This window comes from Rhinoraja longicauda, chromosome 15 (genome assembly GCF_053455715.1).
Source record: "Rhinoraja longicauda isolate Sanriku21f chromosome 15, sRhiLon1.1, whole genome shotgun sequence".
Taxonomy (NCBI): domain Eukaryota; kingdom Metazoa; phylum Chordata; class Chondrichthyes; order Rajiformes; family Arhynchobatidae; genus Rhinoraja; species Rhinoraja longicauda.
Genome location: NC_135967.1, coordinates 27,238,694 through 27,265,581, shown reverse-complemented (window position 1 = coordinate 27,265,581; position 26,888 = coordinate 27,238,694). Strand labels below are relative to the sequence as shown.

Below are 26,888 nucleotides of genomic sequence, written 5' to 3'. Positions count from 1 at the left end.
TCCCCTTCACTCCATCACCCTCAACCCCCCCTTATCTTCCCTCCCCCCCTCCATCCACCCCTCTCCCACCACAACATGGGAATTTAAAATTTCATGTAACGCAGTATATTCTCTTTCATGATTTCTGTCTCAAATTAAGTGTGTGACATACAAAAACAGGATCCAATCAATATGCAATTATTTTCTTGATTAAAAGTAATACTCTCATATAATTCAGCAGGTTGGGCAACCGGGCACAACTGATGAAATCTAGGCAGTTGTTTTAATGCACTAGCAAGAGAATACTGGATTGTAAGAGGTCTTGTATTTTGGATGATCGATACGACTGTAACTCCTTTTTTCCCCTTCCGTTTCACGTTAAAGGCCCTAGGAGGGGTGGATGCTCCTCAAAGTGTGGAGCATCTTGGACAATAAAGCTCATCCCCTCCATGACACACTGGTCAACCTGAGGAGTACCTTCAGCAACAGACTGGTTCCACCAAGATGCAGTACAGAACGCCAAGGAGATCCTTCTTCCATGTGGCTATCAAACTGTACAACTCTTCCCCCTTCTGTCGTGGGGTAGACTGGCTCCCCTCCCCAATCTTCGCACACCCCCAATCCTTTCCACTCATCACTTTTATTTCATGTTTCATGTGTCAATTTCCCTCCTGGGATAAATAAAGTTCTATAGTATTGTATCGTAAAAAGCAGGCAAATTTTCTTTGTGTTCTGGCCAAGATTTGCAATTAAGCATTTGAGAAAATTATCCAATCATTTACATCACTGCACAGTGGATTGAATGGTTCACTGACAATACTATTATACTTAACTTCAAAGGAATTTAATTGAATAGGCTGAGATGATATTTTCACACATAGAAAAATCCAAGAATATTTCATCCATTGCCAATTGTCTGCCCACTAACTCAGAATAGAAACTGCAGATACAAAAAATAGAGGAGTATCATGGGATACAATTTGGATTCCTTCTCCAACATAGCCAAGAGGAATTTTCATTCATTCACTGTTTCTCCAAATCGTTGTGCCAACATGCTGGCAGATTTAGGCTGTTTTGTATTTTAAAACCAATTGGCTGATTGTAAAATATTCTGGAATGTGGTAACTTAAGTAAATAACAAACTTCTTCCTTTTCATCATTTACAAAAATGAGTTGATTCAATACATGTAAAGACATAAATATCATCTATATATTAAAACTCTCATGTGTTTATTTGTTTGTTCCTGAACTACAGCCAAAATGGTACACGATAGCGCGACAATTTTAGGCACACCTTACTCACCGCCTTTGGTGCTAATGGAAGGTTTAATAAAAATCGGTGTTATATTTTTAAAGTTATTCACATTTTAAAGTTTAAATCTATCTCCTAGGGAGGGAGGATAAGGGGAGTTGAGGGGGATAGGGGGAGGAGAGGGTACTGCACCAATGCAGGAGAGGTTTGGCCCAAAGGGTCCACTTGGTCTGGTATAATGCTAAATTCAACATTTTTCCACAACATGAAGTTACTCTTTTGCACCTTGATGATAGATTTCTGATTTTCTCTTCTCATAAGTTTATTCACTTTCCATCACCGTAACAGAAACGAGAAAGATGAACAGATGAAGAATACATCAAGTCTTGGTACATAAGTTAATATGATCAATTATAGTATCATTTCTGCCTCACCTTAGACTTCCATACTCCAGTGTGATGATATTAATGGAAGAGAGAAAGTAAATTCAGAGACATACATTGCACAGAATAAGTGCATAACAGTGAAAAAAAATACTTGAATGGTGTCCAGAGGATCTTCTCAGAATAACACTGCTACTTTGTTGAAATTGAAAGCCTAACCTTTGCAGAAATGGAAAAAGGATGAAAATATTGAAATATTTCAAAATATACTTCTGATTGATATTTTACTAAATCTGTGAAATTTGTTATATTTATGTTTAAAATGGAGCTGTAAATGAGACAGGAATTTAAACAATTGATGCAATTTTGCTGAATTAATAGCACACTTCTTTTAACTAAGAAAAAGGCGTTTGTTGCTCTATGAAGATAAGTTACCAATTAAAACATTTAGCTGCTGACATTTCTATTAAGGCTGTGAAATCTAATTCACATTAAGTAAGAAAGATCACTTGTTATTGAAGCTGGAAGCAGAATCCTAGCTTGGTACTTGAGAAGGTTAAGTAAAATGTATCATCCATTGTAGCTTTGTTATTTTCTATTCACTACAGAATTATTGCTTTACTTGCATGTTTATGAGGTGCAACATATTTGGTAGATAATGAATAAGATGTATAAGCCTATGTTTTTAAAAAAATTACAAATATCCAGTGCCATTGCTGACAATGGACAGTTTAAAACAATAATCAAGGCAAGAGATATATGAATGAATTCATCTTTTGCTTTAACATCCCTTAAGTTAATATCTTTTTAATATTATAAACATATACATACATAAAATATTTAAGGCAGAACATTCTGATGTTACTATAGAAGTAGAAAGTGGGTTTTGTTCTTAATACTGTTTATGTTTAATCTCTACAGCTGTTTACTTTCAATCTCTTTAGCTTTATTCCAATTCATTAGATTTCCTATTCATCTTTAAAGATAACCAGTATGAAATTTCTTATTAAGATACAAGGAACTGCAGATGCTGATTTACAAAAGAAAACCCACGGTGTAACTCAGTGGTCAGGCAGCATCTCCGGAGGACATGGGTATGCAACTCTTCAGACTCTGGAGAAGGGTCCCGACCCAAAACATCACCTATCCATGTCCTCCAGAGAGGCTGCCTGACCCACTGAGTTATGCCAGCACATTGGAAAAAAGTTCTTAAATCTTTTTCCATACAGGTCCAATAATTCTGTGAAAATGATCAATTCCTGGAAAATATATTCAATTCTTACTGAAGTTCTGATGAGTTACTCCAGCACTTTGTGTGTTCTTTTGGAAACCAGCATCTGCAATTCCTTGTGTCTACATTCCAAGATACACTGTTTGGCTAAGTTAATATTCCATTCAAATATCACTAAAAGGTTCCAAAGTGCAGAGATGAATCAATGTCATGCACACAGATGATATGCTGATATTTTAAATGGCAAAGCATCCTAAATATTTCTGAAGTTGGGAACAGAATTATTCACATAGACTTTTGTCGAGTCACCAAATTCATTCATGGGATGAAAAATTACAAATAAATAGTTTCACTTTTTTAAGTATAACTTATATCTTATGCCTTTTGAGTCTTTGAAAGATGTGTTCTACAGAATGCCCAAGTTCTTGAATTTGGCATATTATTTTTCGATATTTAAATTAAAATAAATCATAGTATCAAATGGATGCCTCAAATTTCAGTTTTATAATGTAAATAACAAATAAAAACACAAGTAGACATTTATGTTTTTAACAATTTATCAAGTACTCAACAAATTCCCTGGTCTTCAGAGGTAACATTAATTAAACCAACTATTTCCACATGGTTCAATTGAAATAATAATTATTTTATATTGTCAGCAACCTAGTCCAAACAATAACTTGATATAAATAGAGCGATTAATCCCAGTGCTGGCTTCCTGAAATGTGGACGCATATCCAGCAATAACTGGAAAAATCTCCTTTCGGTATAAAAGCCAACCAAAACCAATATGTGCTTCCTTCCATTTGTTGACAGGCTTGATTAAAGGTAATACATTGAGTGGGATCTCAAACATGATATAAAAGCTTTGCTACACGGCTTTGTTGCAGTCAAATGGCTTCTTTGCTCATCAGAAAAAGATAATCTGGTTACACTTTTCTGTTTCTCTTCCCTCAGCACCTACAATCCCTTTCATTTTAGGACTGCTAGTTCCTGGAGGAGTTGTTCTTTCTCCCGTTGAAGTTCCAGGATGTGCTGTTTGTTCTGATCTAAACGATCCTCCAGCCACTGTAGCAGAGGACCACTAATAGATGACATCTGGCTGCACAGATTCTTTGTGAAAACTGGAGAAAATCAAATCAAAATTAACTTATTTGCAGTGAAGGAACCTAAAAGAAAAAAATATTTTTAAAGCAAAGAATAGTTATTCCCCATCAGTGCCCCATTTGCATCTAAAGCATGAAACAGTTGGTTCCTAAGAAACACATTATTTCTACAGTGCAACTTGGTGCAACACCTGAAACTGGGATAAAGTACACCAAACTCATAATCTATCCAACCCAATGAAATGTACACAGAATTGCACCCGCTCAGTACTTTTTACATAGCTAGACAAATGTATAAGAGCCAAATCTTTTATTCACATTAATGCCTTGTTAATTATTCATTTTAAATTGTGTTAAATAATCTTACACCACAGCGAGATTATTACAGAATATAAATTGTCTCTATTTTAGTATGAGCTGTCTCCTCTCTGTATTTTATTGATTCAAGAATTTATTTTCCTGTGCATCTGAATTCTTGTTTCAGAACCTATACGACAGTGGGACAATGAAAGATGAGAGAAGGATGAGAGAAGCTGAGAGAAGCCAAAAGATTTGGCTGTAGTTTTAATATTTTACACTAACATTAAATTAATCCATGTAAAATTAACCTTTAAAAAATCAATTATCTATTGAGTTAATTGCACATGGAGAGAAAAATGTTTCACGTTGCAGATAACATATTCCGCATGGTGCACAATTTTTGCAATGCCCTCGCAATCCAATTTAATCCTACAAAATTAATTAATTCCGCACACATAACATCACTTACTTTGTTCCTTATTTCATCCATCTCAGTTTCTCTTGGCTTAACTTCTCCAACACTGCACAACCTCCAAAAATTCCAACATACAGCACTGTATTCCTTCCAAATAAAGACCCCATCCCTATGCATGTTTTGGGGATTGGGATCCATGGGGATGATATTGATTGAATTTTTGAAACAACCTAAAAAATAATTCTCCTTTCTTCTTTTCAGAGACACTATTGGTGCCTTCCCTCCAATATAAAGGCATTTTCCACCTCCCTAGACTGAAGGGCTGACTTCATCACTCCATAATCCACTCCCTTTGAAAATAATGAGCATTCAAGGAATGTTCATGAAATCATGTTACATCAATACCCAATAATGCTGGACAGACACTGGCATCACAGTTCAGATAAAAAATAATGTGCTAACTGAAATTTGAAATAACAGGAATACTAGGAATATTCAACAGGTCAAGCAGGTGGATAGAGAAACAAAGTCAATGTTTCAAATCAATGATTTATTTCATTACCCTCTGGAAAAATAATTCCCCTCTCTGCGTATGCCATCTGATCTGCGAAGTACTTCAAGCGTTTCCTCTCCTTAGTTAACAATGGACACTAGTTTGGAATAGTAATTTTCACAGAATCTGCCAGTATATTTTGATTATGCCACAGGTTCTATCATCTATAATGTGGTACCTATGTATCTGCGGTATAGCTACAAAGATGCTCCCATTACATTGCAGGCAAAAATATCAATTTCATTACAAATCACACAATTACATTGTACCACCTTAAAAGCTTCTTCAATTGAAAAAAAAACTGTTTATGGCTATAGTACTCAAGGTGTACCTGAATATGGCATTGTTCATTTTTATGAACACTACACATAGGAATGCAAAATATTACCAATAGTAAAAATGTTAAACAACACAGTAAACATTCATCCTCTGTTGCCTAAGACAATCGTGCCAGATAGTAACACCAGCACTAAAGTTGCATGTTGAACTTTGCTACTAAAATTTCCATGATTACAATGGAACTGAATTTATTGAGGCTTAGTATAGTACACAGTATCACAGTATAGTAAGATGTGAAGACTCTGGAAGGATGCAGAGGAGGTTCACTAGCATATTGTCTGGATTGGAGTATATTAGTCACAGAGATTTGGACAAACTTGAAGATAGGCACAAAATGCTGGAGTAACTCAGCGGGACAGGCAGCATCTCTGGAGAGAAGGAGTGGGTGACGTTTCTGGTCGAGACACTTCTTCAGACTTTGGACAAATTTGGATTGTTTCCTCTGGAGCATGCCAAAGCCTATGACAGCACTTTAGTTTAGTTTAGAGGTACAGCGCGGAAACAGGCCCTTTGGCCCACCGAGTCCGCACCGACCAGCAATCCTTGCACATTAACTCTATTTCACACACACGCGGGACAAATTTTACATTCACCAAGCCAATCAACCTACAAACCTGTACGCCTTTGGAGTGTGAGGGAAACCGAAGATCTCGGAGAAAACACACGCAGGTCATGGGGACAACGTACAAACTCCCTACAGACAGCACCCGTAGTCGGGATCGAACCCGGTCTCCGTGCTGCATTCGCTGTAAGGCAACAACTCTACCGCTGCGCCACCATGCCGCCAACTCTTCCATTATACCACTCAATGTTAATTTATTTCCTTTCAAACACATTAAATCATTATCTACCTGATCCATTATGAATCTTGGTTATTGGATCCAGATGTGTCAGACTGAAAAAAAATATATAGAATTACAACTCCAGAGAGAATTTCATCTTCAAGGTAAAAATTTATTGAGAACAAGATAGTAACCTAAATAAATAAACTTCAAACATACAATAAAACGCAATGTCCTATTTATAAATATAATCAGCTACCAAAGTTCTATACTTATTTCCAAAAATGATTAACAAATTGTTCATAAACTTGGGGCTACCAAAGAGTAGCTACCAAAGAGTAACAGCATTTCCTCGAACAATGCAAAACTTTCCATCTTGGAACCATGAGTTTGATAAAAAATGAAGCAGGAAATTGAATGGAATTTAATTGAATTGAATAAATTCTATTAGGCAAATATGTATACTTACAAGGAATTTGCCTTGGTGCTTTGCTCGCAAGTAATAACACGATGTTATAAAAATAAAACGTTATAATTTAAACATGTGAAGAATGAAATAAAATACCAGAGCAAAAGGAGGCTACAGACTTTTGGCTGTTGAATAGAGCTACTGCTCTTGGGAAAAAAACAGATTCTATGTCTGGCTGTGGCGGCTTTGACAGTCCGGACTCGCCTTCCAGAGGGAAGTGCTTCAAAGAATTTGTGACCAGGGTCAGAGGGGTCAGAAATGATCTTACCCGCTCGCTTCCTGGTCCTTGCAGTGTACAGTTCGTCAATGGGGGGAAGGTTGCAGCCTACAACCTTCTCGGCTGATCGAACTATGCGCTGCAGCCTCCGGATGTCATGCTTGGTGGCTGAGCCAAACCAGACCATGATGGAGAAGGTGAGGACAGACTCTATGATAGTATAAAACTGGACCATCATTGCTTGTGGCAGATTGTGTTTTTTCAGCTGCCGCAGGAATTACATCCTCTGTTGGACCTTTTTGACTGTGGTCGATGGTGGCCTCCCATTTAAGGTCCCTGGAGATAATGGTTCCAAAGAACTTCAATGACTCCACAGATGTGACTGTGGTGTTGTTGATGGTGGGTGGGGGCAGAGGAGGGGGAGCTTTCCAAAAGTCTACAATCAATTCCACCGTCTTAAGAGCATAGAGCTCCAGGTTGTTGCTATGGCACCAAGAAGCCAGCTGTGTCACTTCCTGTCTGTAGGCAGATTCCTCCCCATCCTGGATCAGTCCAATCAGGGTTGTGTCGTCCGCAAACTTGAGAAGCTTGACAGTGGAGTCTGTGGAGGTGCAATTGTTGGCGTAGAGAGAGTAAAGGAGAGGGGAGAGTATGGAGCCTTGCGGTGCTCCTATGCTGAGGGTCTGCGGATCCGAGATGTGCTTTCCCAGCCTCACAAGCTGCTTCCTGTCGGTCAGGAAGTTGACAGAGGGGTTCAGGCACAGTCAACTGGGAGAGTTTGGAGTGTAGTAGCTCTGGCACAATGGTGTTGAATGCAGAATCCACAAACAAAATCCTTGCATAGGTCCCCTGGCAGTCTAGGTGCTGGAGGATGAAGTGCAGGCCTAGGTTGACTACGTCATCCACTGATCTATTTGCCCAGTATGCAAATTGCAGGGGGTCCAGGATATTTTTCAGTTGGGCCAGCACGTCTTTCAAAGGTCTTCATGATTACAAAGGTCAGTGCGACAGGCCTGTAGTCATTAAGACCAGTAATCCTTGGGTTTTTGGGTACGGGAACAATAGTGGAGACTTTGAAGCAGGCAGGGACAAATGCAGGTTTGCAAGGACCGATTGAAAATGTCTGTGTAGACTGGTGCCAATTGTTTGGCACAGACTGGTGCCAGTTGTTCGGCACAGAAAATAGAACGTGATCTCAAAAGCAATTATTTACAAAATGGTGTGTTCATTATCTTTTTTTTAAGTGTCTGATAGAAGCATCATGTAAACCACTTCTAACATATAAGAGCTTTAAATTGATGTCAATAGAGCAGTAGAGGACTGACCAGTATTTTCCCATTGTGGTAATATACCAACTCAAAGTACTATAAACAGAACCTCCAAATTGAAGATAGATTGTATACAGGTTACATAATTACAGATGTATATATGTAATGTAGCAAGAAAACTCCAATGCAACCACAAAGATAATAGGGCAGATAATCAAAACCTTGGCCAAATAGATGGGTTTTAAACAACATCTTAAAGAAGAGAGAAGCAGAAAGGTGTTGATGTTTCAAAATAGGTCAAAATTTAAATTCTTGGCAATCAAAGTTCCAGACATCTGTTGGAGTAATTGCATTTGGGGGGATCAGAATTGGGCTGGTGAAGATATTTCAGATGCTGCAGAATAAATGGTGTTTACAAGGATAGGAGTTGGTACAACACGAACATTATTATAAAATGGACAACAGAGTTTTGGATTACCTCAATTTATTTGAAACAATGAATGAAGGAGGCAAGCTAGGAATCCATAGAAATAGTCATGTTAGAATTAACAAATGTATGAATAATGTTTTCAACCGTGAGCATGGAAGAGTACATATTAGTATTAAGAGTAGTATTAAGCTCGGTTGTATTTCATTTGCACCCTACCTGTGAATTCTTCTATAAGCATCCTGCTCTTCCTGACAAAGAATTTTTGGAAGTTCCACTGCAGATTCCAGGCATACTTTGCCAATAGTTTCATGTGGCACGACATGAATAGGGATTTCAATTCGTTCATACCTGACATAAAATTATTAAAAAAATTAATAGGGTCTTATGCTTTCCTGGTCCTCAGATTAGCTCAAGTGATTTATGATACTTGTATACTCCTAAAGATTAAAGCAGAGCCCTAACATCATCAATATATTTTGAAAACAAGTCTTCCGCTATACATTGCTTATTTAATTCTCCAGTTCAATGCCTGGCAGAGAAAGCAAGTCTTCAATTCCATACTGAGTTACTGTAAAATGAGTGCAAGGACATTGTTTCCATTCATTCACCGAGCGTTCCCTCATGTTAATAACATTCATCAGAATACATCAAGAACCAAGACCATTAATAAATATCACTAGACCAAGTGGACCAATTGAGCCCAAACCTCTCCTGCATTGATGCAGCACCCTCCCCCTCCCCTTCCCCTCCCACCCTCCTTCCCCTCGCTCACCTCTCCCTCCTCCTCCCCCTCCCTCCACCCCCTCCCCTCCCCCTTCCCTTCCCCCATCCCCTCTCCCCACTCCATCTCCAACCCCCCTTATCCTCCCTCCTCCCCCTCCCTCCCTAGGAGATAGATTTAAACTTTAAAATGTGAATAACTTTAAAAATATAACACCGATTTCAATGAAACTTCTTCCATTAGCACCAAAGGGACGACGGTGAGTAAGGTGGGCCTAAAATTGTAGCGCTATCATGTACCGTTTTGGCTGTAGTTCAAGAACAAACAAACAACAAACGAGAGTTTTAGTATATAGATGCTTCACATAATGACATATACTTGATTATACTTACTCAGAACCTTTCTGCGCTTGAATTGACTGGAAACAGGTGTAAAGAACTCGACCAGTCTGAAACAAACAAGAAGGGCAAAATGTATTCTTTCTACACGTTACATAAATTTTCAATAAGCTATTAAACGTAGGTTTTATTTATACAGTCACCATAAAAATGGGTGGAGCTTAATCATTAACTGTTAAAATAAACATGCTACTTATTGGTATAGTATTAATCATGAAGGAAAGCAACAAGGGATTGTTCAACTTTGTTTTGGAGTAGAACATAATGACAAAAAAAAATTCTGTTCATGCTTCCTTTTCAAATCCACAAGGAATGAAGTGATGAAAGTGCCCCCTCTGATAGCTGAATTTTTTAAGAATAATATCAACCCAAGACTTCAGCACAAAACTATTCAAGTTCTTACTAATTAGCAGTCACATTATTCAGGCAATGAGGAAAGTTGATCTGGGAAATTAAGTTTGGAAGGAAGGTTTCCTTCTTAGGAAACCGTGCAGAGAACCTTTTATCTGTGAAATAGTTGCTGCAACAACATTTGATACTACCAGGGAGTGCAAACATTTTCCTTTCTATTTCTCTGATGTCTCAACTAGAAAATGCATTGCATGTCAAGCAAGATTTGAAAAAATGAAACATGTTTTTAGATGGTTTGTCATGTCCATGGGACATTCCACATGATTCAGTCAATGACTGCTGAGATTTGCTTGTGTTCTCGCTAGCAAACACAATGTGCACAGTAAGCTTTTGTAGATTGACTAAATGTTGGCCAGATAACCTGTTCTCCTTTAAATGATATTATGCAATCATATATAAAAACTCATAAAAAGTTCTCAAATGATTAAACCAGGTGAGATCTTTCAGCATTTCATTTTTTTGTATTTCTGATTTCTAAGATTTGTGTTTGTTTTAGCTATCACAGTTGTACATATATAATTTGTGCTTTTTCTCTTTTAGTCTATCATTAACAAAGTTACACCTATATCATTCTATAACCAGACAGTTAAGCCAACAATAAACACAGTGGCTTGCTCTCCATCTCTTTGGGGAAGCAATGAACATTGATGCCTGCCACCTTAGGATTAGCACACAAAAGAATAAAAACATGCAAACCTTAGTGTTCTTGTCTTCAATGAAACAAGAAAAGATAAGTCCTACGAAACCCTGGTCCATCATCTGGTACATGGCCTGAGTTCGGACATCTGATAGAATAGAGCAAATAAATTAATTACATTTTGTTTCAGGAGCAAATTTTACAACATGTACAGCACCTGGTAACCAAGCTAAAAGCTCAAGATATTGCAGGCAAAGTTCTTCAATATAATTTGAATCTGAAGCAGTATTGTAGGAGGATAACATATAATTTACTGGCAAAGTTTAATCTGGCCTAATGTAAAACAATCCATTTCCAAGACAACAAGGCACCACTCTCCCTCAGCCAAACACTATGCAAAAGCATGAAATTTGAACATCAAGAAAATCTAAAAGACCCAAACAGTACATCAAGGCTCTGATAATTTTACAAAATCCCTCACAAGTGAAAAGCACTGAGAAAAAATTGCTGATAACTTTATGGGTAAATGCAAAACCATACAAAGTGATACTTTTCTGTTGATTGATATGATGTATACTATGAATCCCATTAAACTGTTTTAGAATTTGAGCCAATTAAACTACACAACTCCAGATGTGCTGACTTAACTAATTTATGAAATCAATAAATATGCACAAATGGGGTTTTAATCAGTGAAATGTGAGGAAGGGAGAAAAATAATAACTCCTACAGAAATTAAATGGCAGAAAGTTCAGGATCACTCCTATAGACTAAACAGTGTGCTTCATTTCATTTTTCTCTCCATCTTCACTATTATTCACTATCCCATTGTCATTTTGACCAATTTGTGATCTCCAGCATTGTTATAACAAAGTCCTATGTAAGCTTGATGATCAGCACTTCATCTACCATCTAAGCATCATTTTAGAGTCAATATCAAATTATACATCTTTAGTTAATTTGCTTACTGGGTGCATTAGAACTGACCTCTCCATTTGTGATATGGACTCAGCTTTTTTTTCTCTATTAGTAAAGCATGTCCCACAGCTCTACATTTTGCAACTTTTGTATTCACTCCCTCTCCAACTGGCAACATTTCATTACTTCTATATTCCCTTGTTCAAATTCTTTTGTTAACTGCCCACGTTAAACCATACATCTGATGAGTTGGTTTACATCAGATGGTTTACAACTCATCCCCACAGCTCCAGTGGCTTCATCTGATAAGAGAAATTCTCTTTGTCCTATTCATCTCTTCCCCACTCTCTTTGCCACTTAAAGGCAAAATGTTTTCTCTTTCCTAGTTCTGATAAAAAGGTCTTTGTTCTGAAACATTAGCCCGGTTTTTATTTGCAGGATATATAATGAACAAATGTTAAGTTTATCATCCAGTGAAAGTTAAAATCCATACCAGGGAGTTGTTAACATGAATGAAATTGGATGTTAGTGAGGTGCAAAAGATAATTTTTAAAATATTTAAAAATGCTCAGTGGTCATGGTTACTCAATGCTCACTTCTGTCATTCACTTACCTACATGAGAAGGCCATACGGTGATATGTGGATGAGAATGATACCATCCCACCACTCTCATTGGGTGGCCAGTCATATCAGCTAATCTGTATAACTTGTTAAAGATTATAAATTAAAATAGTGTAGGAAAATAACTGCAAATGCTGGTACAAATCAAAGGTATCACAAAATGCTGGAGTAACTCAGCAGGTCAGGCAGCATCTAGGAGAGAGGGAATGGGTGACGTTTTGGGTCGAGACCCTTCTTCAGAGTTGCCTGACCTGCTGAGTTACTCCAGCATTTTGTGATAACTATAAATTAAAGTAGAATCACTTATCTTTCTGCTAGATTTTTCTCTAGAATGCTTGAACACTGCAATCTCCAAGTAGGAAAACCATTCTTGGAGCCCTCTCATAGTAATACCTTAATGCACTCAAAATATATTCACTGATTTACAAAGAAAATAAAGTTGTGAATGATTTTCTCTCCAGGAATAAAACATTAATAATTGCATCATATTTTGCTATTGCAGCTTATAGAACATTTACCTGCATCCTTTAGAAATTTAATTCAGTAAATAACAAACATGTTTAGGTCTGCAATCCTTGTCGTTTGTTTACACCCATCAAATGCATATGTATTCAATCTGGGGCTATCTAGTGAAGATTCTAGATTCAAAAGTTACTTATCTTGTGAAAACATGAAAAAATTAGTTTAGTTTAGTTTATTATTGTCACATGAACTAAGGTACAATGAAAAGCTTTAGTTGCGGGCTTTCCAGTCAGTAGATAAGACTATACATGATTACATTCAAGCCGTCTGCAGTGTACAGATACAGGATACAGGATAAAGGGAGTAACGTTAAGAGCAAGCTAAAGAACGGTAACGTCCAATTAAAGAGGGTCTCCAATGAGGAAGATGGTAGGTCAGGACCACTCTCTGGTTGGTGATAGGATGGTTCAGTTGCCTGATAACAGTTGGGAAAAAACATTATCTGATAATATTTGCAGCGAAAAATGTTGGATACTCTAAACAAAAATAATATGCTTGATGAACGCAGAACCCTTCACAATAGCAATCTCCATTGTGTGATCATTGAAAGGATATCTCAGCTTCAGTAGAGGCTGCAGATAGTTGCTCTGGCGAAATTTCCACTCGGTCTTTGCGCTTATCTGAGCGACGGAGGATAATAACTGAATGAATGTGAACAATCCTGCTTGTGTCAACCTAAGAAAATATAAAGGGATTCACCAATTATAATTTGATTTATTTCTGAGTCTTTCAAATTTATACAACACTCTCTCATTTCTGGAAACTGGTCTCACAATCAATCAGAGAAACAAATAATGAATTATCAAAAGGCATTTAATAATCTGACACATATCAGGGATAACTGATTTGCATGGATAAAATGGTTAAAGGGCATGAACAAATAAACCTGGGATTAATTAATCACTTTCAATTGTAAGGCTTTTACTCACTGATTTTGAAAAGGATCAGTACTGGGGCCTCAGCTATTATTAATGACTTATACTGGGGAAAACCTTTTATGCCATGTGCTTCAACTTTGATAATATGCCTATTGTGTGTTTTCTGGAAGTCCATGTACACCACATTAGCTGCATTACCCACATTAACTCTGATGAGGTAACTCAGTTAACTCCTTACTTCATTTTTTAAAAAAGGGAATGTTACAGGTAATTGCTACTCCCCAGTTCTTTGGAAACAACCCCCTATCCAAAGACCCCTGGAAGATTTTGATCAAAGAAAATTTTATATTTCCCAGATTAAATAATAAAAGGAATGGTAGTGTAGGCGAAAGGGTGTGGTGATGAGTTAAGAGGCAAAAAGAGGTCCATATGGGGATTGCAGTTATTATTAGGGAAAAAAACTGAGCCCGGAAAGCTGTAATATAACAAAAAAATTACATCAAGCGTTAATGGATCAGCAGAGGAGCCTAAGATCGGAAGGTCAGGTTAATAAGACTGAAAGTTAAAGGTATTGGTTATCAGAAGCTCAAAGTCACACATATGAGCTGAGTTATGGTATTCCACTAAGTGGTCATCTATTCTGCAATTGGTCTCCCCAATGTAAATCATAGATTATATCATCAGCAATGAATATAATACAGTAAACTAAGATGGGTCAATTGAATTGTCCTTTGACCGTAAAGACAGTGGTGCAGCTGATAAGAGTCACTGCCTCAGAGTGCCAGAGACCTGGGTTCAATCCTGACCTCAGATGCTGTCTGTGTGGCATTTACTGTACTCCTGTGATTACATGGGGTTCCCCACACATCAACAAGACGTAGGTTAATTGACCTGTGGAAATTGCCTCTATTGCATTGGTGACTGGTATATTTTGGGGCATTAATAACAATCTGGAAGGCTAAAATTGGATTAGATTAGTATAGGATTAATGTAAATGGGTGGTTGATAGTCAACGTGACCTCGATGAACCAAAAGGCTTGTTTCTATGATGTATGATGTATCAATCATACATGTTTACAGACTCTGAACAGCAGCAAAAGGTAAAAGGTGCACTGGTTGCACAACTCTCGCAAGGCGAGGAAGGCAAGATGGTAATTCACCACAGATGTAAGAAATGGCAAATAATGTCCTGTTGGATATAGAAATTAGAAAGCAAGAATCAGGACACCTATCATCATTCTGGGATGGAAGGAATGAAGGAAGATCAGATATGTGGGAAATTGATTTGTTACTTTCATGAATCCTGTAAATTACAGGAAACTCTCGTTACAATTGAAGGTGTATGGAAGATGGCATTGTCAAAACTGACATGACAAAGACATAAGAAAATGGAATGGGGCCATCAAAGGAACGGAGGTAAAAGAAGTGTAGTCAAAGTAGAGGTGATCACAAACCTGTCCCAAGAATTGGAGACAGATAGAAAAGGATGTGAAGGGAGGGGAGCCAGAAATTAACTATACCAATATGAGGGAAAAGTGGAAAGTTATTGCAAAGTTGATTAGATTTATTAAAAATAAAGACCCATCTTATTCTCCTTCTACCATCCTAGACTATGATGAAGCGACAATGGAGCTTTGATATAATCGAAGTAATTACTCTCTACTTGTTGGTTTACAATGAGGTAGTGAAAATGTATATGGGGAAATCTTTTGGAAGTGATTAGTCTGTAGTAACCTGCTTCTGCCATGCTTCTGCCATACATCGAGCGTCACTTTATTCATGTACTGCTTTCAAAATGATATTTTATTCACCTAATCTATTTAATTTACAATTAAATTGAGTCAATAAGGACGGTCTGTACTATTTCTCCAGGGAGCTCGTGAAATGGATTGACTACTCGCCCCCTACTTTGTCGGCTTCGGCTGGGTTAAGATTGCTTGCTCATTGACTGGGGCCAACATGGGATGGGAGCAAGTGGTCTCCCTTTTGTAGCCCACATTGATGGACAGATTGCAGTGGGAATCAGGCTATGACTGCTGCCTTGGCGGCAGGCCTGGTTCCGAGAGTACTGCCTCCGTTCCAAAGGCGATGGTTTGCATTGCTCTGCCCGAGGGTAGCAGACGGCGACGCCGGGGTGAGCGGCCCCGGCCCCGTTGCTAAGGTGAGGCCTTGGTTAGTCTGAGGGGCGCGCGGTTGCTAGGGTGACGGCCGCCGGGCCTGGTTGCTAAGGGATCTGTACCTCTCCAATACAGAGCCCCATCACTTCTTCTTTTTCCGTGGACAGAGCGTGATTCAAACAGACGAGGAAAGCATCAGAGTCCAGGTGGACCCCGCACACCGCCATAACTGCTGCAAATCAAATCTAAACTCGATTTATCGAAACCGGATATTCTTCCTCGCCGCCAACGGGGGAAACGGCCGACATCGGCTGGAAAACGCGGCCCGCCACCGGGTTCCGGGGCAATCTCCCACTGAAGCTGCGGCTGGGTCACCACAACAAGTCGCAATGTAGCGCCTTTACTCTCCACGGAGCGAAGACAGTGTTCCTCGTTGTATCAGATGTTTGAGAAGATTGTAATTTTAACTTCTCATCGATTCCTTCATGGACGAACCCGAGCCGAGTTTTAGGTGACACTATCTCCGGGTCTGTGAGTGCAGGCTGGTTGGTGCGAAATGTATCGCAGCTGAAATGCAAGTTAAGGTAAATGTAATGGATCTATGGACCTATCATTAATAAGGCAAAATCAGCTGGTGAAGGGACCGCATTAACTTTTGCAACTGGAGACCCTAAGAAGCTGCAAAAATACTATATATTTCCAGTATTGGTCATTTTAATAAGTATACAGACAGTTGATTGGAGATCAGAAGCGAGTCTCAACATTTTCTTTGTAGCATGTAAATTCTTTGGCAATCTTTGTAATATTAGCGGCGAGAGGTGGTTCAGTCCGATTTTAGGTGTACACCGAAAGTTCTGAATAGTGCTCCAAAAATGACATCTCTTTCCCTCCCCCGATTGTTTACAGGCAATGCCATCTTTACATATTTTTGCCAGTTGTATTTCCTGACTGGAACCTCAGTTCTTTTTTTCCCTACTATGGCCTAAAATATCTAAATTTCCTGAAGACAGCTTTAAAATATGTTCCATTGTTTGATAACATGTCACAATCCATGCAACTTTATAAAACATCACTTGGGCTATAGATAATATATAGTGTGACAAGAAAATACAGTTGGAAAGTTGGAATTTCTGAAGAGACAATAGGTTGGGTTTTCCATGGAGCAGAGGACTCTGAGGGAGGGGACTGATAGAGGTAATATAAACAAAATTATAAGGCTGGGGCATAGATAGGATGGTTGTAATACTTTCTGCAACCCACTTTGTTCTTGGGGTTTTGAATTTCCAAACCAGGCTGTGAGGCATTCAGTCAGTCTTCTCTCCATCGTACACTTGTAGAAGTTCAATAGAGTATCTGACAAGATGCCGGATCTCCTCAAAATCTGAGGAAGTAGTGCATTTGTGAGCTCATTTGTGATGTCTGGGCCCAGGACAGATCAGAGATATGTTCACCCAGAAACATGAAGCTGTTGACTCCCCACCACCATCCTGCCAGTGAAGCCAGGTGCGTGGTCCCTCGGCCTTCCCTTCCTGGTCATCAATTAGCTCCTTGGTCTTGCTAACATTGATTGTTGTTCAGGCACCATTTAACCAGATTATCAATCTTCATTCTGTAATTTGACTCATCATTAAACACTTTTTAATCCAACAAAACTAGTATCAACAGAGAATTTAAAGATGATGCTGGAGATGTGTCTGGCTACACAGTCATGAATATAGAGAAAGTAGGGCAGAGCACAGAGCACACAATGCTGAGGTGTCCCTGTGCTAACAATCATCAAAGAGGCATTGCCAATCCATACTGATTGAGATCTGTTAATGAAGAATTCAATTACCTAGTTGCATAGGGAGTACCAGAGACCCAGTTTGATGGTGAATTTAAAAGGGATGCTGGTGTTGAACACCAACAAATAACAGCCTCACTCATGAGTTCCTGTTGTCCAAGTGGTCCAGTGAGATCACATCCGTTGCCCATCTATTGATTTGTGTGATAACCAATCTCTCAAAGCAGCACATCACAATAAACATGTGCTACCCGTCAGTAGCCGTTGAGGCATATTACCTTGTTCTTCTTGGGCATCATGTACCTGAGGGGTAGTAAATTGTTCTCTAAATATTTGGAATTTTTGTATTAGATATACATGCAGCATAACTTGGCACAGTGGCAGGGTTTGGAGGATTGACAATATTTCCACAGCTCAAAGGGAAACTTGCTTATCTCGGAGTTCCCACATGCTTGTTGCATTAATACTTCTTGGTGTTAGAGGCCTTGAGTTTGAGAAATGCTATCGATGTGAAGGCAGAACTTTGTTTTTGCAAAGACTGTATGCATTGCTATGAAGGACAGATGCATCTAAAACAAGTAGGTAAGTTGAAGTAGATTTAACTTGTCTGTTATTTATTCACAAAATGCTGGAGTAACTCAGCAGGTCAGGCAGCATCTCAGGAGAGAAGGAATGGGTGACGTTTCGGGACGAGACTCTTCTTCAGACTGATATCAGAGGGCGAGACAAAGGAAGGATATAGGTGGAGACAGGATGATAGAGGGAGAACTGGGAAGGGGGAGGGGAAGAGAGGGACAGAGGAACTATCTAAAGTTGGAGAAGTCAATGTTCATACCGCTGGGCTGCAAGCTGCCCAAGCGAAATATGAGTGCTGTTCCTCCAATTTCCGGTAGGCCTCACTATGGCACTGGAGGAGGCCCATGACAGAAAGGTCAGACTGGGAGTGGGAGGGGGAGTTGAAGTGCCCATCACCAGGAGATCAGGTTGGTTAAGGCGGACTGAGCGAAGGTGTTGAGCGAAACAATTTGTTGGATACACTGGCTGATGGGGTGGAAGATGAGAACGAGGAGGATTCTGGCCTTGTTACGAATGGAGGGAGGGGGAGCAAGAGCGGAGCTGCGGGATTATAGAAGAGGCCCTAGTGAGAACCTCACCTATAATGGAAGAGGGGAAGCCCAGTTTCCTGAAGAATGAGGACATCTCTGATGCCCTAGTGTAAAACACCTCATCCCGGGCTCAGATGCGGCATAGACAGAGGAATTGGGAGTAGGGGATAGACTTTTTGCAGGAGACAGGGTGGGAAGAAGTGTAGTCCATATAGCTGTTCGAGTCAGTGGGTTTATAGTAGATGGCAGTCACTAGTCTGTCTCCTGTGATGGAGATGGTGAGGTCCAGAAATGGTAGGGAGATGTCGGAGATAGTCCAAGTATATTTAAGAGCAGGATGGAAATTGGTAGTGAAGTGTATGAAGTCAGTGAGTTCTGCATGGGTACAAGAGGTAGCACCAATGCAGTCGTCGATGTTGCGGAGGTAGAGTTCGGAGATGGGGCCAGTGTACGTCCGGAACAAGGATTGTTCCCCTACTCCCAATGCAAAAAGTCTATCCCCTACTACCAATTCCTCCGTCTAAGTCGCATCTGCGCCCGGGATGAGGTGTTTCACACTACGCCATCAGAGATGTCCTCATTCTTCAGGAAACGAGGCTTCCCCTCTTCCATTGTAGGTGAGGCTCTCACTAGAGCCTCTTCTATATCCCGCAGCTCCGCTCTTGCTCCGCTCTTGCTCCGCTCTTGCTCCCCCTCCCCCCATTCGTAACAAGGACAGAATCCCCCTCATTCTCACCTTCCCAAACCATCTGCCAATGGATCAAGGACTTCCTGACCAACCGCCCCCAGACTGTCAAAATAGGCCCTCACCTCTCCTCCACCATTACACTGAGCACCGGCTCACAGCAGGGCTGTGTGTTGAGCCCCATCCTTTACTCCCTCTACACTCACGACTGCGCCCCCACCCATCCCACCAACACCATCATCAAGTTCGCGGATGACACGACTGTGGTTGGACTCATCTCAGGAGGAGATGAGACAGCCTATAGGGATGAAATCCAAAGGCTGGCAGCATGGTGTTCAGTGAACAATCTGGTCCTGAACTCCTCCAAAACAAAGGAACTTATAATTGACTTTAGAAAAACCAGTGTAGATTACGACCCACTCTACATCAATGGGGTCTGTGTGGAAAGGGTACCCGCTTTCAGGTTCCTGGGTACGCACATCGCAGAGGATCTTACCTGGTCTACCAACACCATCACCACAGTAAAGAAGGCACAGCAGAGACTCCACTTCCTGAGGATCCTCAGGAAAACCAACCTGCAGGAGAAGCTCATGTTGTCCTTCTATCGCTGCTCCATCGAGAGTGTGCTGGCATACTGTATAACCACATGGTATGCCAGCTGCTCAGAAAAGGACAGGAAGGCCCTTCAGAGGGTCATCACGACGGCCCAGAAGATCATCGGCTGCTCACTGCCCTCCCTGGAGCACCTGTTCAGCCTACGCTGCCTCAGTAGAGCAGGCAAAATAATAAAAGATCCATCCCACCCCGGCCACCGTCTGTTTGTTCATCTGCCCTCTGGTCGACGTTTCAGGTCGATCAAATCTCGAACAAACAGACTTAAGAACAGTTTTTACCCCAGGGCCATACGAGAACTGATCACTACCTTTGCACTAGGCAACACCGTTAAAAAATCTTGTACTTAATATAATTGTATTTATGTATTTATTTGTTTTTGCATTTATTGCATATATGTTTGTACGCACCGTCAGGATTGGCTATTTTTTAATTTCGTTGTACTCGTTGCAATGACAATAGATGAATATTATTATTATTATTATTATTATCAGCAAGCGTATCCAACAAATCATCCTCCAACATTTCCGTCACCTCCAACGGGACCCCACTACTGGCCATATCTTCCCATCCCCTCCCCTTTCTGCGTTCCGCAGAGACCGTTCCCTCCGTAACTCCCTGATCCACTCGTTCCTTCCTACCCAAACCACCTCATCCCCGGGCACTTTCCCCAGCAACCGCAGGAGATGCAACACCTGTCCCTTTACCCCCCCCCCCCTCAACTCCATCCAAGGACCCAAACAGTCTTTCCAGATGAGTCAGAGGTTCACCTGCACCTCCTCCAACCTCATCTATTGTATCCGCTGCTCTAGATGTCAACTTCTTTACATCGGCGAAACCAAACGCAGGCTCGGCGATCGTTTCGCTCAACACCTTCGCTCAGTCCGCCTTAACCAACCTGATCTCCCGGTGGCTGAGCACTTCAACTCCCCCTCCCACTCCGTCTGACCTTTCTGTCATGGGCCTCCTCCAGTGTCATAGTGAGGCCCACTGGAAATTGGAGGAACAGCACCTCATATTTCACTTGGGCAACTTGCAGCCCAGCGGTATGAACATTGACTTCTCCAACTTTAGATAGTTCCTCTGTCCCTCTCTTCCCCTCCCCCTTCCCAGTTCTCCCTCTATCTTCCTGTCTCCACCTATATCCTTCTTTTGTCTCGCCCCCCTGATATCAGTCTGAAGAAGGGTCTCGACCCGAAACGTCACCCATTCCTTCTCTCCTGAGATGCTGCCTGACCTGCTGAGTTACTCCAGCATTTTGTGAATAAATACGTTCGATTTGTACCAGCATCTGCAGTTATTTTCTTACATTACTTTAACTTGTCTGTTGGTTCATTTACCAAAAGCTACAAATTCTGCTATCTCAATCGGGGTTGGTGTTACTGAACTAACCTTATTGACGAACATTTTATGACCCCATCCAATTTGTACCCTTGGTACTTAACCAGTGTATTGTTCAACATGGATAAGTACTAAATGGTGGGATGAGGGGAAGAGTTCCCATGCCCATGGTTGACCTGATGCCATGAGACTTCATATGATTTATAGTAAATGTCGATGACTCCCTTTCCCCTATATATTATTGGACCTTTACCTCTGGTGGTCTGTCCAGCCTTCAGGACAGGTGATTATAATAAGGGTATGGATAGTACGTGTAAATTTAGATGATGTGAGTGTGATTATGTAAGGCAGTTGCAAACTTGTGACTCCCAATTCAAAATCCTAAATTTTGTTGGGAGGACATTGTATACTGGACCAAGCTGGAAACGACTTTGCCGTGTCTGAATCAGGTGCTTATGTTGATGATGTCAGGTGGTATATCTAGCTTTACTTTCGCTGTTTCAACATAAGATTCTTGATATCTCCAAATGTGTGGAAGGCATATAATGTGCTTTGGATAGAAGAGGATCCAAGAGGATCAGCCTTTCAGAAGTAACGACAGAAGTGAAATAATTGTAATACAATTGTAAAAAGTTACAAATGGCTTTTTTCCCCTTGCTTTCTCAGCCACACAATGCCTGCCAAAGATCCCTGCCAAAAACAAGCCTGTGAAATACAGAAATGTCTAAAAGGTGAGTCTCTTCCCATTTCTTTTTAATATGCTTCGCTCTTGCTAGTTGGACATTCATCTTGTATTCTATATTACCTATCATGAATTACTTTATTACACAACTATTTCATCTCATTGAGATCTTGACTAATGTAATTTGCTTTATTGAACAGCATCATGCAGTTATTGCAAAATTAACAGCTTTAAGTACAGCTTGTAAATCATAGGACAAAAAACAACTTCATTTGAACAATGCCCCTTGGTCAGGTGTGGCTTACCTTCCAAACCTGAAAAATAAATGTTAGAAACATGGAAAAATAGGTGCAGGAGTAGGCCATTCGGCCCTTTGAGCCAGCACCGCCATTCAATATGATCATGGCTGATCATCTAAAATCAGTAGGAAAGAACTGCAGATGCTGCTTTAAATCGAAGGTAGACACAAAATGCAGGAGTAACTCAGTGGGACGGACAGCATCTCTGGAGAGAAGGAATGGGTGACATTTCGGGTCTCGACCTGAAGTCACCCATTCCTTCTCTCTAGAGATGCTGCCTGTTCCGCTGAGTTACTCCAGCATTTTGTGTCTATCTAAAATCAGTACCCCATTCCTGATGATGTTGTAACATTATTCATTATTCTTATAAAAGTGATTACCAAAATAATTCATTAATTAGAAACCTCATAACTCAATGCATTTGTTCTTCACGATGGGATTTTTGGTTTGGTAACATTGTAATAATTGGATTTTCTATAGATCCAACTGGATCATCACTTATTTCTACAATCCCTTTTTCAGGCCTTTCCAGACCCAGTTTAATGTTTAAAGAGTAAACTGTTACACAATATCTTGACTCGAGTAAGAAGGCTGGCTACTTGCCTGTCAAAGCCATTGTAACCAAAAGGCAAATTTAGAGCTTCAGCATCATCCAGTCACTTTCAGTGGCATTACACCAGTAATTAATAGGAACTCAAGAAAATTTGGTTCAACAACAACATTCCCCTCCATCCCAAAGAGCAGTAGTTGGGATGAATGATGGGGAGCTCCTACAAGGAAAACAAACTAAATGAATGCCGAGGATCACAGCATTTTTATTTTGTTTCTTTTACAGCTCAACACTATCAAGAAAGCAAATGTCAACATGTGATCCAAGATATGCATGAGTGCTGTAAGATACATGCAAAAACGTCAGTTTGCTGTTCGGGTTTTTTGAAAAAGAAGAGCTGATGTATATTCACTGGCTGTAAACCCTAGGCTCCAGTCACGCTGTTTCAGATTGTCTCAGTACAGCAGGAAACTATAAGTCAGAATAACATGACAATCCAGGATTGGCAATTGGGAATCACAAGTGCGGTGATGTCTTGAAATTTGCTTCCAGTCAAATATTAAATCATAACATGTTGCCATTTTGTATGTGTATTCCATTATGTATTAAAATTTTAGCACGACATGTAAACGTAGTACTCTGTAAACACAATGAACAAGAAAAAAGTTCAGTCCAGTAAACCCTCGTTATAACAGACCATGGGGGGGGGGGGGGGGGGTTCATTATTGCCGATTGTCCGCTATAACCGAGTATGGGTTTCCCCCCCATTGCCATCACTGCCCAGACGCTGGGTCAGAATCCTGGAATCCCGTCACCAAGAGCCCAGTGGGACCTCCCTCACCACAAGGAGCACAGCAGCCCGCGAAGGCACTCAGCCCCACCTTAAAAACAAGGGTTTACTGTGTGTGTATATTAAAAAAAAATTATAGTGCAAAGATAAAAACCATACTCCCAAGCCTAGGGAGTTGGGAGCTTATTTGGAGGTTGTAGTGTTTAATAGCCTGATGGTTGTAAAGATGCTCCTGAACCTGGATGCTAGTTTTCAGGCTGATGGCAGGAAAGAAATGAGAGTGTGACCAGGATGGTGTGGGTATCTGATGATGCTAGCTACCTTTTTAAGGCAGCGACAACTCTAGATCCCTTTGGTGGGGAGGTCAGTACCCATGACGGAGTGGGCAATGTTCACTACCTTTTGCAATATTGGGCATTCAAGTTGCTGAACCAGGCCATGATGCAACCAAATGTTATTGCTTGGACAGCAGTTCATTCTCTTGTTTCCTTCCATAACCAAAAGACTTGGTAATTGGATACTCTAAATTGTTCTGTGTTTTATAGGTGGCAGGAAAATTGGATGGGTGGTTGGAATTGATGAACATCTGTGAAATAGTCTACAGGGAAATAAGTGGGGGAATGGGATTTAGGGGTCAATTTGACTATGACTGCTGTGCCTTTTGTTCTGAGCGTACTCTCTGTTCTAGTTTTGATGGCCAAATGGCCTCCTATGTCATGAAGGAATATGAAACAATTATTTGATCGAGTGTAAATATGTAGTAACAAAACCCTGTGGAGGCAAACTATTCCCAATGTAGAAATTATACACTGATTATAAAGCAAAGTGGAAATGCAATGTAGTAATCACGAAACACCCTTTGCTATGTAGAGGAACATCTGAATGCCGAAATTAGATCTGCTTCTATTTAATCTGCGTGAGATGCCTAAACAATAGAGGTAGATGCCCAACTGTTCTCCTTTCAAATTTGAGATATTGGTTGCTGTAGAAAAGTGGTATCTCCAAATACTTTGTCAGAAATTAGTGCTACTAGGCCACTCTGTCCAGTTAACGTTGTTTTTGATGCAAAATTCATCTGCAAAATCACAACTAAAATTTACTGTAAAGGTTGGTTCATTGAAAGTTTTCTGAAGGCCCTTACCCAGAATTGAAGCAGAATGATTTTTAATCCCTGTTGCTTTTCATCTTCCCAGAGATTAACCTTGATGTTTCAAAGAAATTTAACCAAAGTAGTATAGTCCAGTGCAATTCAATTATTTGTCCACTTTCCCATATGAGCAGTAATTCCAAACAGAGGTTGGGATGTGTGTCTTGACTCATTTCCGATCTTGCAGCATTAGCAACCAACACAATAGCGAGCATGTTACACTGTTTTGGTTTTAGCAGTTTTAACCTAATGGGTTCAATATTTAGTAAATCTGTGCTGTGTTGGAGAAACTATGCTGATCAGATTCTGTGAAGTGAAGTGAAAGTGCATGTGGATTCTGCCCATCAGACTAATGGGTAGTATAATCGCACACATACAGTGGCTCAGGTTAAATCCTGACATTTAATTGAAGAGTGGAGTATAGCATTGGAATTGACATTGGCACCACTAACCCAGATTCTATTTAAGAATATATGTCAAATATATTGTGGATTCTAGGGAGTACAAAATGAGCTTTAGAAAATTCACCCTTTGCATTGACCTTGTAGTTTTACAAACTGAGTTCCTGTTGACCATTTTTATAAGTGATTTATGTAAAGCTCTAATTCTGAATGATGTGACATTTTAAACATTTTTCTGTATAATCAATCATTGAGCCTTGTAGTGAGGAGAAATATTATTTTCCAGTCATTGGAGGTTAATGAGGGGGATTGCATTGAAATGGAGAAATGTTGACAAGATGAAGCAATGATGATGTTTCCCTTGGCTGGGAATATCTTCAAAAAATGTCCTACGCCAGAAAGTAGTGGAAGCCAAGTTGCTGAATTTATTTAAGAACAAGTAGATGGATTTATGGATACAAAGTATCAGTGGAAATGGCAGAGCAGGAATTTAATATTGAGAGAGATAATTAATTGGTCAAAATCATACAATTACCAGTGGAGGACAAATACCTAATCCTGCTGCTACATTCTTTTTTTTCTGTGCAAGAAAAAGGAAGATCTTAACTAATAAATATGGAGGCTTATTGTGTGTACACTATGGCTGAGAGAAATACAGAATTAGTTATGTAATTCAGTCTGTAATTAGATGTCTGTCCCGATTGGACACCAGTTTATTTAACAGGCTGCATTTCAGCATTTATCTGGTTCAGGGCTGCTTTATTTTTCTACATTGTTCTGAAAAGATATGCGGCAGGCCCTTTAGCCCATTGTAGCTTTCCTCCCAAATATAACACGCAGTTAGTTGCTTGGTTCAAAAATCTTCTACTTTATCACCATATAGAGAAGCTCACTACTTTGTGTGCAAACTTTTGAAATCTTCTCAGAATGACAGTAAAGCTAGTTATGTGTTTATATTAACTACATTATATTATGTCTTCTTAAGCTATGCTTATTAAAGAGTTTTTTTTGTTGCAGCCCTCAAAAGCTCCACTCAATGGAACAAGGGCAATATGTGCATGGGAATACTAAATAAAAGGGTCTTTGTCCTGAGGTTAAAATCCCAAATTTTTCCATCCAATAACATTCAATGTACACTTTACTCTTTAGTTTAAGCAGGTCCATTCGGACTTTTTAGGGCAGTCAGACATGGGCAAATAATTAAAATTCCTAATGGTAGTTAAAATCCAGAAAAAAAATTAAAACTCAAGAAGCAGTACATATACAATGCCTGCATTCAGATTCTCTTGTTTAATCAAGACATTTAAAAGGGCACCATTAGAATACAATCTTATGCACTGTTTTTACCCAAACATACAGTACTTTTAAAAGAACATCCCAAGATTTGGCAATTGCCAATTTTTTTTGTCTTATCTGCCTTTGCACAAATATTCTGATCAAATCACACCAATAGCATCAACTATTAATGTGGATGATATTTTGATGGGCAGCAAATGAAACATTAGATAAAACTGCCAGCCTCCTTAACGTGAAGAGTACAATGA

At 39.8% G+C, this 26,888-nt stretch overlaps 2 protein-coding genes across 3 annotated transcripts; one reads left to right on the top strand and one right to left on the bottom strand.

The window, feature by feature from the left end:
- Positions 1 to 1,960: 1,960 nt before the first annotated feature.
- Positions 1,961 to 16,485, bottom strand: brcc3 (BRCA1/BRCA2-containing complex, subunit 3). Its single transcript, XM_078412348.1, has 8 exons — positions 16,071 to 16,485; positions 13,509 to 13,628; positions 12,423 to 12,510; positions 10,951 to 11,039; positions 9,838 to 9,893; positions 8,941 to 9,072; positions 6,410 to 6,453; positions 1,961 to 3,969 (listed from the first exon to the last, which is right to left on the bottom strand). Exons 1-8 carry the CDS (start codon positions 16,173 to 16,175, stop codon positions 3,818 to 3,820), a joined length of 786 nt encoding a protein of 261 aa, XP_078268474.1. The 5' UTR covers positions 16,176 to 16,485; the 3' UTR covers positions 1,961 to 3,817.
- On the top strand, positions 15,829 to 23,703 carry cmc4 (C-x(9)-C motif containing 4 homolog (S. cerevisiae)). Of its 2 annotated transcripts, none has more exons than XM_078412350.1 (3): positions 15,829 to 15,992; positions 22,142 to 22,206; positions 23,292 to 23,703. In XM_078412350.1, exons 2-3 carry the CDS (start codon positions 22,149 to 22,151, stop codon positions 23,405 to 23,407), a joined length of 174 nt encoding a protein of 57 aa, XP_078268476.1. In that variant the 5' UTR covers positions 15,829 to 15,992; positions 22,142 to 22,148; the 3' UTR covers positions 23,408 to 23,703. The 2 variants fall into 2 exon arrangements, with proteins under 2 accessions (XP_078268476.1, XP_078268475.1); XM_078412349.1 differs by lacking the exon at positions 15,829 to 15,992 and adding an exon at positions 16,021 to 16,532.
- Positions 23,704 to 26,888: the final 3,185 nt, after the last annotated feature.

Bases quoted from the DNA above. Each gene is read 5' to 3' on its own strand.
- cmc4 (XM_078412350.1), top strand. From the start codon at position 22,149: ATGCCTGCCAAAGATCCCTGCCAAAAACAAGCCTGTGAAATACAGAAA. The intron at 22,207-23,291 runs GTGAGTCTCTTC...TTTCTTTTACAG, and splicing joins AATACAGAAATGTCTAAAAG to CTCAACACTATCAAGAAAGC.
- brcc3 (XM_078412348.1), bottom strand. From the start codon at position 16,175: ATGGCGGTGTGCGGGGTCCACCTGGACTCTGATGCTTTCCTCGTCTGT. The intron at 13,629-16,070 runs GTACAGATCCCT...ATATTTTCTTAG, and splicing joins TGGGGCTCTGTATTGGAGAG to GTTGACACAAGCAGGATTGT. The intron at 3,970-6,409 runs GTAGATAATGAT...GATTTTCTCCAG, and splicing joins CAAGATTCATAATGGATCAG to TTTTCACAAAGAATCTGTGC.